The sequence below is a fragment of the Littorina saxatilis genome, linkage group LG7 (assembly GCF_037325665.1).
Source record: "Littorina saxatilis isolate snail1 linkage group LG7, US_GU_Lsax_2.0, whole genome shotgun sequence".
Lineage (NCBI taxonomy): Eukaryota > Metazoa > Mollusca > Gastropoda > Littorinimorpha > Littorinidae > Littorina > Littorina saxatilis.
In genome coordinates this window covers 30,619,496-30,634,325 of record NC_090251.1, presented here as the reverse complement: position 1 = coordinate 30,634,325, position 14,830 = coordinate 30,619,496, and the positions used below count along the sequence as shown (strand labels likewise).

The following is a 14,830-nucleotide window of genomic DNA, read 5'->3' as shown; positions in this document are numbered from 1 at the left end:
TACATGTATAACCTTAACCACAAGCTCACCAGTTTTGCCCTGTCTTTCACTGCCAGCCAAATCCACCAAGTTGAGCTTGCCGGCGCGGATGTGCTCCTCCCCTTCCTCGTCGTTGTTGCTCATCTCCATGAAGATGGTGAAGATGGAGTGGCTGCGACTGGAGTCGGCGTTCATGAGGGTGGCCCCCGTCGCCCGGTTCTTCCACCCCTTCTCCATGATGTGGTTACAGTCTACCACATTGTGCACCGGGTGCATCGACAGGCCTGGCAACAGGAGGATGATAAAGGATAGACAAATGAATACAGGAGGAGATGAACTACAGTGGTTACCGGGGACCAGGACTGAGGTGCACGGCAAAGTTGCCACCAAAACGGGAGCCTCCCGCAGTGTTGGATTAGTTGAAACTGATATGTGTTGTGATTTCAACGAATCAGAACCCGCGGTTTGTTCTCTCCCGTTTGGGTGGCAACAACTTTTGGTTTGTGCACCTCAGTCCTGTGGCCCCTCTGATAACAGACCCTTTTTCTCTCTTTTTGTGTGTGCTACACTTTAGTCCAGTTTACTTAAATGAATAAACGATCCATCTTTGTTGCAATGTTCTTTTTTTTGTCTCTCTTGTACAGCGGAACCCCCATTTTCAGATTTAAGACGCCAGGTAGAAAGGTAAGTTTATGGAATGTTGAATTATAGTCAAAACGTAACCTTCACAAAATAATTATTAACATATACTTTTCTGTGGCTATGAACAGAAAATATTTAAGAATTAGCGCTTAAAAACGTGTGTGTTTGTGTGCGAGAGCTTGATATTGAAATTGTAAAGCGCTTGCGCTATAGAAAAGTGATTTATTATTATCATTAAAGGCAGTCAGCCTCCCATAAACCATTACAGTCACTGTCAGGCTTTTACACACAGTACAAACACCCTTTCATTTAAACACTCACCGCTTGAGAACATCCTATAGGTGCCCTCCGTAAAGAGCAAGCAATTTTCAAAGAATTTATTTTTACGTTTATCTTACCCATGAGCCATCGTGAACCCGTGTGATGAAGTTTGCTTTTTAGAGGGGGAATCGAGACGAGGGTCGTGGTGTATGTGTGTATGTCGAGGGTCGCAGTGTATGTGTGTATGTGTGTGTATGTGTGTGTGTGTGTGCGTGTGTGCGTGTGTGTGTGTGTGTGTGTAGAGCGATTCAGAGTAAACTACTGGACCGATCTTTATGAAATTTTACATGACGTTTTTTTTTCTTTTTTTCGATAATTGTCTTTGATGACGTCATATCCGGCTTTTTGTAAAAGTTGAGGCGGCACTGTCACACCCTCATTTTTCAATCAAATTGATTGAAATTTTTGTAAAGCAATCTTCGACGAAGGCTGGAATTTGGTATTGCATTTCAGCTTGGTGGCTAAAAAATTAATTAATGACTTTGGTCACTAAAAATCTGAATATTGAAATTAAAATATTTTTTTTATAAAACGATCCAAAACTACGTAAATCTCATTCTTCATCATTTTCTGATTCCAAAAACATATAAGTATGTTATATTCGAATTAAAAACAAGCTCTGCAAATTAAAAATATAAAAATTATGATCAAAATTAAATTTCCGAAATCGATTTAAAAACAATTTCATCTTATTCCTTGTCGGTTCCTGATTCCAAAAACATATAGATATGATATGTTTGGATTAAAAACACGCTCAGAAAGTTATAACGAAGAGAGGTACAGAAAAGCGTGCTATGCAGCACAGCGAAACCACTACCGCGCTAAACAGGCTCGTCAGTTTCACTGCGTTTTGCACGAGCGGCGAACCACGGTCATTGTGAAAAAATGCAGTGCGTTCAGTTTCATTCTGTGAGTTCCACAGCTTGACTAAATGTAGTAATTTCGCCTTACGCGACTTGTTTTCACAATTTAGTCGTCAGTTTGTGATTTCAATGCGACTTGCTGTAAGCTTATCTGCAATAGCACGTTATTGTGTACTTCTGAATCTAAAACGCAAGAAACGGCTGCGATTTACACAAACTAGAGCGGTGGCGCTTGACCGTTCAGAGGAACTGGCGCCATGCAGAACCGTCGTCTGCTACGAGAAAGACGTTTTGCGTGACACGTTTCCGGGCTTTTCTGTTTTCAAACTTTCAAAACTTCGAATTGTACTGATCTTGTCTTGATGAAAAAAAAAATCTTTTATGATTTAAGAATGTTTGTGTAACAAGCTGTCAATTTATTATTTAGATTTTAAAAGTTAGGTCTAGCCTGATAGTCCGTTCGGATAGTCCAGGAAAATAAATTCTTTGAAAATGTCTCACTCTCGACAGAAAGCAGCCAGGATGTTCCCGTTCGGTGAGCGTTCAAATGGAAGTATGCTTGCACTGTATGTAGAGGCTCGGGGAGCTCAGTGATGGTTTACGGTAGGCTTACTGTGCCATTATTATTAAAAGGGGGGTTCCACTGTATCTCGCTTTCTCCGATGCCAACCAGATATACAAGGAGAAGCAAAGTAGAGTGACCTGCAACATAGACCCCTTTCTCGGGGTGCTCCTTCAGATCCATCCTGGCCTTGGAATCCTTGCCAAGCAGATCGCGGACATCCTCGTTGTAGATCTCCAGGTAGGACGCGTGGATCAGAAACTTGCAGCCGTCTGCCACGCTCACTGTCTCAAAGATGTGGTCGAAGGCTCTGAAAAAAGCCACAGGTAACAGATGATCAGTGATGTTGCAAGAGCCATTTTACAAACCTTTCTTCTTCTTCTTTTTCAAGGGCTGAAACTCCCACGTTCACTCATGTTTTTGCATGCGTGGATTTATACATGTATTACCGTTTTTACCCCACCATTCAGGCAGCATACGCCGATTTCGAAGGATACGAACCTTTCAAAGGTAATCCATGCAGAAGCCTCAGGCTTGAATAGAAACCAGTTGGTTTTTTAAGTTAGAGTGGTCAGTCAACAGAAGTAAGAGACAAACAAAATAGGCTATGCAACGGTTGCAGGAGAGAAAAATGTCAACGGAAGCATGAAAAACTAGCATTGACCCCCTGACTTTCATTTCTCATAATTAAACTTGTAAAGAACTAGAAACTCCCAGCGGGGGTTGATTGAGGTGGGGGCGCCAGATGACAGATACAAAATAAACTATGGAAAGATAACTTGGCACACCGAAGAGAAGAGGAAATGTAAAATCAGAAGTGATATCAAAACAAAAACAAAATGACAGTTACCGAGGGATAATTCCCCTTTGTGTCGCAGGATCAGGAATTCCCTGCATAGAGAAAGATTTTCCACATCCCGTCTGTCCATATGCAAAAATGGTTCCATTGTAGCCCTCCGTAACACCCTGAAAACCACAAAGATGCAACAAATTTATAACCTCAGTTTTCTTATGTTTCAGTTTGTGTGTGTGTGTGTGTGTGTGTGTGCATGTGTGTGTGTGTGTGTGTGTGTGTCTGTCTGTCTGTCTGTGTGTGTGTGTGTGTGGGGGGGTTATAGTAAGCAAATTAAGACAACAGAATTGTACCATAAAAATGTGCCAATTCCTGCCCAACCAAAAGGTCAACTGATAAACTTTGGGTTGACTGGGGTGGAAGGGGGGGGGGAATGGAGGGCCTTACCCTCATCTTCCCCCTCGATCACCAGCAAGCTCTAATCAAACCAGTCAAAGTACTGGCTTGTAAGCTTTCTTTGAAATCATTCAATCCAAAAGACTCAGTAGCTGGACAGTACGTATCTACACTCAACAGTCTATCTGAAGTATTCATGCAGAAGAAAATGTGGCTAGATAAAGAATATGTAGACCCTTTATAAACTTGTTTTGAAGAACACATGAGTCAGAGTAATAAAAAAAATGCCTCCTTCTCATGAGGCATTCCTCCCTCTCTCTCTCTCTCTTTCTCTCTCTCTCTCTCTCTCTCTTTCTCTCTCTCTCTCAGACTAGTTGACCCGTACTTTGCCTTCCCATCAGTATCCTGACAGCCATTTGATTGACTGGGTATGCAATAAAATGAAAGTCACGATTGAGCTACCCGTCACTACCATAAATTATCTTTAGGAGTCATACAGAGGGCTAAATTCAAGGCTTTTAGGGTGGTGGTCAAAAGTCAGTTGTTGACCACAGTTGCTAAGTTTTGAGATTGACACAGCAGGGATGTCGTTAGGCGTCGGACATCGAACAATAGACAGATTAAGAGGCTCAAATGTCCGATTCACATAGCCGCATGGCGGTCAGATGTCCTATCGTTTTCAACTGAGCGCTGGCATTGTCCGATAATAACTCAATTCCTTCGGACAGCGCGATATTCGATAGTGTTCCTTTCAAGATACACATTTTCAAAAAGCGACCAAGCACTCTCGCGTACAGGTGCACTGAAGTTATGCAGTGCGGATCTTGCGTTTGAGTGACACCCGTCTGCAGCACATTAAAATTAGGAGTATGGGAGACAACTCCAACTGACTAAGCCTTGCGTCTGCTTTTGCTTTCAGTTCGATACATTATGACGAAGAGCACTGAGTTATGCCACCGAAAAATAAAGATAAAGCCTGCCAAAGTTCAACAAAAGGTGAACACGTTTGGCTATTCAACGGCACCCTGTGCTACATTAGGGTCAAAAACAGTGGGGAACACGGCGAGCGTCATTCTTGAAAATGAAAAAATTCTGACGTCCTATTGAAATTTCTGAAAGGGGTCAAATGTCCTATTGATGCTGAAGAGCTAGGACATTTGTCCTATAGGTATGAATTTGTAGCAACATCCCTGACACAGGAGGGCAGTTGGAGTTCATGCACCAATGGTTCTTTATACATGGCCAGTGGACTTGAACCATCATTCAAATCTTGGGTTTCCAATGGGGAACATGCAGCAGGAAAAGAAAGAGGTGGATATCTTAAAGGTACACATGTTCACCAACGCAGATCGATTCAAGGATGTTAACTAAAGGCCACACTGACATCAAATCCATGTCTCGAACGCACCTGCGTTAGAATATGAATGTCTTTGCCTCGAGTGCCAACTTTCATATTTGTAGGGACTGACTTGACATGGATTAAATGCATTTAATAATAATAATAATAATGGTGATTTCTATAGCGCTTTCGAACACACAAAGCGCTTTACAAAAGCAATAACAACATCATTACCAGAATGACGCAATTGACGGAATAGAACACAATCATAAACACTTTACAACAAAAACCAAAAACAAAACATAAATGTTACAAAAATCCAGAGGCTCTTACAGGAACGAACTCCCAGTATACACAACAATTATAATGCACACACGACACACACACACACACACGACACACACACACACACACACCCACACATGTCCACACACACGCACACACACACACACACACACAGTAAACATTGTTCATCCGAAAGTGCACATTCACAGGGTCGCGACAACTACATCGTCATAGAATGCTTCTCTGAAGAGGTGAGTCTTGAGATTTGCTTTGAACGAAGGCAGAGATGGACTGAGACGTAGAGACAAAGGGAGTTTGTTCCAGATATGATCAGCTGCGACTGAAAGACAGCGGCCACCATGATCGTCCCTCTGATACTTAGGAGCTTTGACAAATTTATTTTGGGAGGCAGAGCGGACAACCCTTTCAGGATTGTTTTTCTGCACTAGATCGGACAGGTACTGTGGAGCCGTGCCCGCGGCAATTTGATAGAATATGCAGCAGATCTTGTATTTAATTCTTTGTTCGACTGGAAGCCAATGTAGCTGTTTGAGTAGAGGCGTGACGCTTTGTTTCATAGGTGTTCGAAACACGAGTCTAGCGGCAGCGTTCTGGACTAGTTGCAGGGGCTTGGTGACAGATTTGGGACATTCAGCAAGCAGTGAATTACAGTAGTCTAATCTAGAGAGTATGCCGGAACAGACTAGTCTTTTGGTTGCGTCTTCTACCCCACCGATGTTGACCAACTTTTTTTTCGCCAAGACCAGCTGTGCTGCAGCAGGTCATTCAAAACTGTAGTAACTGTGTAGTAACTGTGTATCAACACGCTGGAACGCAGGCGTTAAATGGACGTTACAGGAATCGACTGAAGCTAACAGTCTGAGCGGATATATCCGTACCTGGTCAGATAGAGCCATATGAGTGGGTACGGATATATCCGTACCTGGGAGACAATGAGTTAAGACATCATCGAGGCTGTAACCTTACTCACCTCAACCAAGGGATAGGCAATATCATTGTAGATCGCCTCTGTGGTGGAGTCTGTGAAATACGCGCCATCAAAAGTAAACGTTTTGGGCGGAGCTTTTGGGTCGTCAGGGTTTTTGATGGTACAACTCCCCTTGGCTGACTCCATGCTGACACAATTTTTGCAGTCCAGGGCTTTCTCCCTCCCGTTCATCGGGCGGCATCGCACGATTACTTTGACGCACTCTGCCATGGTGGCTTAATTGGTTTGTTACTAATCAGACGACTTGGTTTCTCATTTATCTGAAAAAAAGGAAGTACACATTGTTTCAGCCTGCATAAAATAATGCAATTTCATAAATAATGATACAGTCATTAACAAAACATTAAGGAGAGAGAGAGAGAGAGAGAGAGAGAGAGAGAGAGAGAGAGAGAGAGAGAGAGAGAGAGAGAGAGAGAGAGAGAGAGAGAGAGAGAGAGAGAGAGAGAGAGAGAGAGAGAGAGAGAGAGAGAGAGAGAGAGTACAGAAACACTCATGAGTGTCCACACTGTGAGTAGTGCATATCAGTAGACAGGTAAAGCAAACAACAGTACATCATGTAACTGTGTATATTTTCCAATTCGGCAGGCGAGTATGATGTTTTAATGCAAAACAAAGTTACCATATATAACCATCAGTCAGTCATGGCAACAAGACAAACTATCAGTTAGTTATATAAAACACTGTTATACACACACCTTACTTCAGAAAACAGGTTTAACTAACTTCAATGTTGTACAAGTACATGCAATTTATTGCATATATACATTTTTCTCAGTTACGTGTATAAGTCTAGGTTGGTAACCACCAATTATTGTCATAAAACAACTACTTGATATGGTTAGAACAAAACTGAAACAGCTCTTTGAGTGTCGGTACGTAGGACTCAAAACAATTTATCTTAAAAGGTGCAGTCTTCATGCAGTTCTCATAACCCATTAGGCTCTCGCAAAAGAACCAAGCACTGCATAAATATGCTCGCATTGACACTGCTTCAATAAAGATCAATGTTTGATAAACTTTTGATACTTTTAGCCAATCAAGGACACTTCAAATACAATCTTCCAACACTTCCCCGCCAAACATAACTCAGTGTAAAACTACACTGCCCTTTTTGTGCAGAAATAGTCTCCATTAGCATTCACGATTCAGTTCAAATGTAACCTAGACCCTTACAAAGCAACAGTTTATTTCTCACCGGCACACTTCACTCAAGCCTATCCATTCACTGGAAGCTAACAAGTAAATACTACATTGCAGACAACAAAGGGAATTCTGTAACGATCAAATCAGCATAGTGTGTTACACTTTGATCCCAAAGGTTTGGGCCCAAGCCAATTTCCCACACTCTTGGGCCCTCCGGTCATTATAAATAATATTGGCACCCTGCTGATATAGTGTTATATATAAATAATATTGGCACCCTGCTGATATAGTGTTATGTCTGGGCTTCTTTTTACTTAAACCTTACACAGACAGGTCACATGCACAACTGCCAGTATTTTACTTGTTTCCCCTCACACAAAAAACAAAAACAAACAGACCACAAAATGAATTGCTGCAATGATAGTTTCTTGCTTCAATATTGTGTACTTTGATCAAGACTAAAAAATTAGATCTTCCTCAACATGTTCCATATATTCATGCTAGTAATCTGTTGGTACTACAGTGGAACCCAAGACACCCCCATTTAAGACCCCTCCCCCCTTTCTTTAGATGTTGCTTTTTCAGATTATCAAATGAAACTAAACAAGACAAAACAAACAAATGCATGAAAACAAAATGCCAGTTCAGCTTTAAAGCTTGACACACGAGTTCAGTCAACAAAAAAGCTCTCTTTCGTTCTTTCTTATAACAAATTATCTAAACTTTACAAAGAGAAAACAGCACAAGACAATTCCACTTGAATCCATCAGATTGAGAGGTCTTCAAAATAATATATATATATATATACATATATAACTGAAGTTTCTAAATGGCCATGTTTAAGCCAAGTCAAAAAACCAGAAAGAGACAGTAGAAGCTTAATTACTCTGACTATTGCCCCTGACACTATACTTTTTGTTTGAAAATAAATAAATTGTAAGGGGGGAAGGGGGGGGGGGTTACCAAAAAGGTCTTCATAATAAGAAAAACTAAGAAGAATACATGTCCTATTTCTGATTGACCAACCTTATCTCTGTAAAGCATGATACAAAACACTTTTTTTCCGGCCTAACTGCCCTAAGTCATTGAAGATCATACCAATCCTTGATATACTGTAATTAACCCTGTAAACATAAGTTCAGAAGCATGCCCCACCATGTAAACTGATGTTTACTGCAGTCTTTACTCTGCCATTAGGTGTCTGCTAATTGCATATGTACAATGTACCTTGTAATCAACATCATCTTTACGCACGCATACCCATGCAGCTCTAATTGGTGGATATCAGATGTTGTAACTACACTGAACCAACTTGTGTCTACAGGTTACTGTACTTGAGTTTACGTGTTGGTCTTGAAACAGTGAGCATGTTGTTCTACATGTTAAAAATTATGGTGAGACTATAAGTACAGGTAGTCAATTAGACATTTTTAACACCTACTAGTGCTCTTAATAGGACAGATCATGCTATGAGTGCAACACTAAAGTAAAGGTCAATAAAAAAATTAAAAAAAGAAGAATTTCCATCACTCTGCATATTTTATTCTCCTACCCCATTGCCTCTCCCAACATAGTAATTATCCATACTGTTTTGAGCATCGATCAACTCAGGCCATCACCTATTAATTCATAAGTTTGTACCTGTAGTGTCCAGACCTAATTTTTCTTCTCTTGAAAATAAGAGCATAAGAATCGACAAACAAAATCATCAGTTATGAGATTTTAAAAAAGCACACAGACAGACATAGACCATTACAATCACCTGACAGAGTTCTCTGATAGATTGTAGCAACCGCACAACACTAACAAATAAAGAGATGGGTCCCATGTATGCACACACAGCACTGCCCAATCAGAAGACAGGATGGGATATTGATTAAGCAGGGCCCCCCCAGGGGGAAATTAAGAATGCATTAGTCTAGCCTGATGCTGGATCAAGAATTGACAGACCTGTGCACTCAGCACAAATGCCGTCGCATCCAAGAGGGCTTAAAAAATTAGCATTGCAGAGGTGGCAGTCTCAGCCTGAGAGTGTGAAAAACTCAGACATAACGTACATCAATACAGCTCAGGCAAATGTATGTATAATAATAATAATGAGAGCTTATATAGCGCGAACCACAGTAAACTATGCTCTCTCCACCCTTTACATATTAAGTATGAATAAAACCACACTATTTAAACATCAAACACATCTACATTCTAACAAATTAATGTAACAATATGCTTACAGCAACACATTGGACTCAACTTCACAACAGCTCTTCCCCTGACCAGTCTGAATCTCTTCTTTCCTCTATCTCTGACACTATCACTGACGTGCAGAATTGGATGACAGAAAACAAACTTCAGCTCAATAGCAACAAAACTGAAGCTATCCTAATAGGCACTACATCCAAACTCTCCAAAGCCACTTCCGACTCTCTTCAACTCTCTGACTCTTCTGTCCCTCTGTCTTCTGCTGTCAAAAACCTCGGAGTCACTCTAGACAACACCCTTTCCATGAAACAACACATCTCTTCTGTCTCTCGCACCTGCTACTTCCAACTCCGCCGCATCGCCACTATCCGCAAGTACCTCACCACAGATGCTACCGCCAAACTGGTCACTTCCACCATTCTCTCACGTCTTGACTATTGTAACTCTCTCTTGGCGGGTCTTCCCTCTTCTTCTATCTCTCGTCTCCAACGCATTCAAAATAGCTCTGCCCGTCTTGTCTTACGAAAGAAAAAGGGAGATCATATCACCCCCCTCCTAAATCAGCTCCACTGGTTGCCCGTTCCTGCCCGTATCACATACAAAATCAACACTCTCACCTACAAATGCCTCCATGGTCTCGCCCCTGCCTATCTCTCCGACTCTCTCTCTCTCTCTCTCTATGTCCCTTCACGAGCACTCAGATCATCTGCCGACTCCCTCAAGCTCAACATCCCCCACACCAAACTCAAAACAGCAGGTCAACGCTCATTTTCTTTCCAAGCACCTAGCCAATGGAACACACTACCTCTCCCCCTCCGTCAACAACAGTCCCTCGAATCATTCAAATCTGCACTCAAGACATTCCTTTTTTCCACATAATCCATGCATTCTACACTGCCCACCCCATCCCACCCTGAATAACTGTACATATTTTAATGGTTGATGGTGTGTGTGTGTTGGTGACTTTAAGTCTCCGTGTGTGTGAATGAGTGTATGTGCGCCTTGAGTCGCCTGTTGGTGAGATATGTGCGCGTTATAAATATTCGTATTATTATCCACTATAGATGCACAACAATAAATCATGTACAATGAACATTGAGGACAAAAAAATCTCAACTTAAAACACACACACACACGTTGTGCCACTGTGACACAACACACATTACATACAGCCATATCTTTGAACAGGACAGGTAGATAATTGCATGTCTATTATTCCGGATAGAGTTTGAACAGGTGGGTTTTTAAAGCGGTTTTAAAGGCGGGGCTTGAGTCCATGTTTAAATAGAATTCTTTCCTTATTATTCTCCTCACGTCCAGGTTTGATTCAGACAACACAGTCAAAATACCTGTATTTTAAAAGAGGAAACCTCTAAAGACTTTATGGTTGCTAATATTACCACTGAAAATATATTCTTAACTTTTTGTGTTCAGTGTATTTTGGAGGCAGATGGGGGAGAAGGATACAAACCCTGTTTTACTGTTTTTTAAGGCGGAGAAACAGAAGTGTTACACTTACACATTATTTCGAAGAAAAAGTGAATGCAAAAATTATTCTAGCAAAGTTCCATTGACATATGCCGTGGAAAAACTGTTGTGCTTCGGAAAAAAACAACCATGCTGTGGTTGATGATCTTCTTCTTCTTCTTGGCGTTCGCAGAGGTTACACAATCAGTCCAGCACTGGTGATAAATGTTGTCGTTTTCTCCAACTCCTGTCGACTGCCGTATAGTTTGGTCTGCAAGGGAGTTGGTGACGGCCACACTTCTTTTCGTTCCTCATCTAGTAAGGGACATCGCTGTAAGATGTGTTCCGCTGTTTGGTCCTCTTGACCGCAGGCACAGGTTGGTGATGGCGCCAGCTTGAACTTTCGGTTCATGTGAGCATTGAGCCTGTTGTGGCCAGTACGCAGCCTGATGAGGTTGACTTGCTGCTCTCTGGACATTGTGTGGTAGTCATCTCTGTTTGTCCTTGGCCTCATCAATGCCTTGATGATTGTCTTCTGCTCACTAAAGCTGACACTGTTTTCAGGTTGGTCTTCCACGGCTCCTTCTTTTGCCAGCTCATCTGCCCTTTCATTTCCTGGTATCCCACAGTGTGCTGGTATCCACTGGAGGACAACTCTTCTGGTTTGTCTGACCATCTGTAATGCTTTGGCCAGCTGTGGGAGTTTGTCGTTCTCTAGGGCCTGAAGGACTGAAAGGGCGTCCGAGAGGAAGACAACTTGGTAGCAAGGGTCTGCGGAGTCCTGAACGAAGGAGGCGGCCTGCATGAGAGCTTCTGCTTCTGCTTTATAGTTTGGTGGTTGATGATGAAACAAGAGGCGAAGCCTTCAAGGCTCACGTAAGAAATCGACAAACAGTAACACAAACTCAATCACTCCGTCACACATACACACACACACAGTAAGCATAGGTGACACTGTGCAAGAAAGCGAGACACTAGATCTAGATCTGTCTGTCTGCATGTTACCATGTAGCCTACTTACAGACACGACTGCCAACTAGTCTCGGCCCGCTCAAAATAATAATGACCGAGACTTTCAGTAATTCCTTCGCGTGACGTCTAACCCTCTTACGCCATAATGTGACGTCTTCAAATGACGAAATGTTAAAGTTTCTACCACAGACATACACACGCACAAACACACGCACGCACAAACACACGCACGCACAAACACACGCACAAACGCACAGACAGACAAAGTTACGATCGCATAGGCTACACTTACGTGAGCCAAAAACGGTAATGTTGAACTTTAGCATTGAATATTCAGGAACAGTTTTCTTCTGCAAGTTAAGCATAACAAGTCATTTAAGATACCTTTGAAGTTACGGAATGGAGTGTACAGATGCCTTTCATTTACATGGGTTTGAAAAAGGAAACATCGGCGCAAACATTTTGGTGCATTTTCTTGTGAGGAAGGGAGAAAACTCTGTTGATATTAAGTATGTGTTTTCTCTCCCATGGCAGGAATTTTCCTCGATCAAATCAAATGACCAAAATTACTTATTTATGCTTAATTTTGGAGCTCACTCTGTCAATTAATTTCATGATAATTATTACTGTATTAGGTTTTATCAAAGGGACTTGCATCAAAAATAAGTCAATTTACTTTCTAGTACATCGAATTAAACAAAAGGAAGAAAACTGCTTTGCTGGAAAATGAAAGCTAAACTAGGACTGACGTGTGATGGTGATTGTGGTGGGCATTACTCTCGCAGATATGTTAAATGCCACAAAAGTAACAGCTCAGTTCGGCGGCATTGTCAGTGTAATGTTGGTAGCCGGACTTTCGGTTCAGCCGGAAGTCAGTGAACCAATTGAGTCAACTGAGCCAGTTGCGTATACGTAACTGATTTGCCTTGCGAGTAATCTAATACTGCAGCAGTTTGTCTATTCCGCAGATTTAAAAAAACAAACAGGAACCTGCATATTTTATTTTGCTTTAAATACGTGTGATAGTAGAACAGAATATGCAGTCAGTGCTTACAACTAAATATTAGCTCTAGGGTATAATGCAAATGGCTTCTTGTCAGTGTCCACTGATATAAACTGGCGCAAAATATAAAAACACAAATTCAAAATCTTTCAGTTTCGGGTCCTGGAGTTTTATTGTTCTGCAAATCATACAGTCTCAACAGTTGGTTGTCAGTTTTGGTTTGGTTGCCTAGATAATACGCAAAAGATTTGCTGACTACTATACTAAGTAGGTTAAAACTGTACATAAGTAGGTCACTGTACATCGGCTATGGTGCAACGTTTAGCGATCGCTCCCTTCTTTCCCTTAGCAAAGCCGCCGGGGCAGCTAGTCGCTCTGCGCTTTATAAACAATACGGCTTGCAGCCTCGCTTTCTGCTATCGTTGCTCGTCAGATTTGACAGGTTCCACAGCAGACGAGGGTAAACTCTTAATGGAAGGGCGCTGGTTCTGAGCGACGCTTAGTTCTCGAGATAGGTGTGACCACATGACGTCATTTATACTTTTGTCATCGAAGATCTTTCGTATTTCAATCAGTGTCATTTCCCAGTTCTGTGTTCTGCGGTCGTTTTGACTGACTTGACAAGTTGAGAAAACCAATGACATTTCATTTTTGTGAAGCAACTGAATATGAAAAGAAAAGAAAGCGTGCAGAAGTATGTTTGGGTCCTGCAAGACTTAATAAATGGAAGAAAATGAAGATGTCTGCTTTTCGTCTGCTTTGAAGGTAGGGAGATTTTAAAGCGCACATGTATGGTAAATTGCAAGTCGTATAGGACAAAAATGTTGTTATTCTTCTTTCTTCGAAGTACCATAGATTTGTTCTTGACCATATTTTCGAGCTGTGCATTGTTATAATATGGGAAAAACACGTTTGAACGCAAATTCGCAAAGAAATTTTGATCATTTGCTCCGGAACTGCAACGTCGATTTGCCAAAACAAAAAATTCTGGCTCAATATGCGGAAACATGCTGGTAGTGTCATATTTTTTAAATGGGTGTGGAAGAACTGCTCATAATTAACATAGCACTCCGGCCCTGTTCTTGTTTTCGTCACACCCAAAACAGTTATTTGTTTTGGGCGACGCAGCATTATCTAGCCTCATATAGCAGCAGAGATTCATATGTGCAGACGGCCTTTTCGGTATCAACCAATGGTGTTTAATTCTTGCGTAGCTGGCCACCAAACCGATTCATAAACACTCTCGCCTCCTAGATCCGCTAGCCGCAAGAATATCTCACCTGAAAGAGTCAGGTCATTAGCCCAGGCTTTTAATGTTCCAAGACAATAGTTGGAAGAGAGAAAAAGGCCAATTACTTATGAAGAAAACCAAACGAATACTCGTCATAAACGCACAGCCAATTACTTACCTAAACCAACAATTTTCGTCCCCACTTTGTGAATTCACTCAATGTACATCGGTTTATTTGTCTATGTGAGACTCGAGAGTTCTCGTTTTCAGTTCATATGGTTCAAAGTAGTCGTCTTGGATACTGCATAAACTACAGTAATCATGAATCAGAGAGAAACTGTTTTGTGAAAAAAAACGAAGGAGGACATCCATAAACGATCAGGCTGTTGAACTACACAATGTCAGACGTCTCCGTAGCTTTAAAAATTGTCTGGGACCTTTGAAACACTGTCCCACGGCGACCGCAGCCGCTCTCTCGTCGCGTCTTTGGATTCCGGAAGTTGATCTCAGACGTTTGCGTCTCTGTGCAAAAAAATCGAAGTACCACAAACTACGATGACGTAATGGACAGTCATTTGAGTGGAAAGAGAAAGCCATAATGAGATGATTTCTGTAAGTTTTTATTA

General features: G+C 41.6%; 1 protein-coding gene across 4 annotated transcripts in view; it reads right to left on the bottom strand.

The window, feature by feature from the left end:
- LOC138971149 (osmotic avoidance abnormal protein 3-like) overlaps nt 1-14,688 on the bottom strand; it is a 52,200-nt gene extending 37,512 nt beyond the window's left edge. For all 4 annotated transcript variants that reach the window (XM_070343780.1, XM_070343782.1, XM_070343783.1 and 1 more), the window contains exons 1-5: nt 14,383-14,688; nt 6,172-6,449; nt 3,218-3,333; nt 2,508-2,677; nt 30-263 (exon numbers count right to left, since the gene is read on the bottom strand). In XM_070343780.1, the coding sequence (XP_070199881.1) occupies nt 30-263; nt 2,508-2,677; nt 3,218-3,333; nt 6,172-6,399 (748 nt within the window). In that variant the 5' untranslated portion in view covers nt 6,400-6,449; nt 14,383-14,688. The remainder of the gene's footprint in view (nt 1-29; nt 264-2,507; nt 2,678-3,217; nt 3,334-6,171; nt 6,450-14,382) is intronic.
- Between the last annotated feature and the right edge of the window lie 142 nt (nt 14,689-14,830).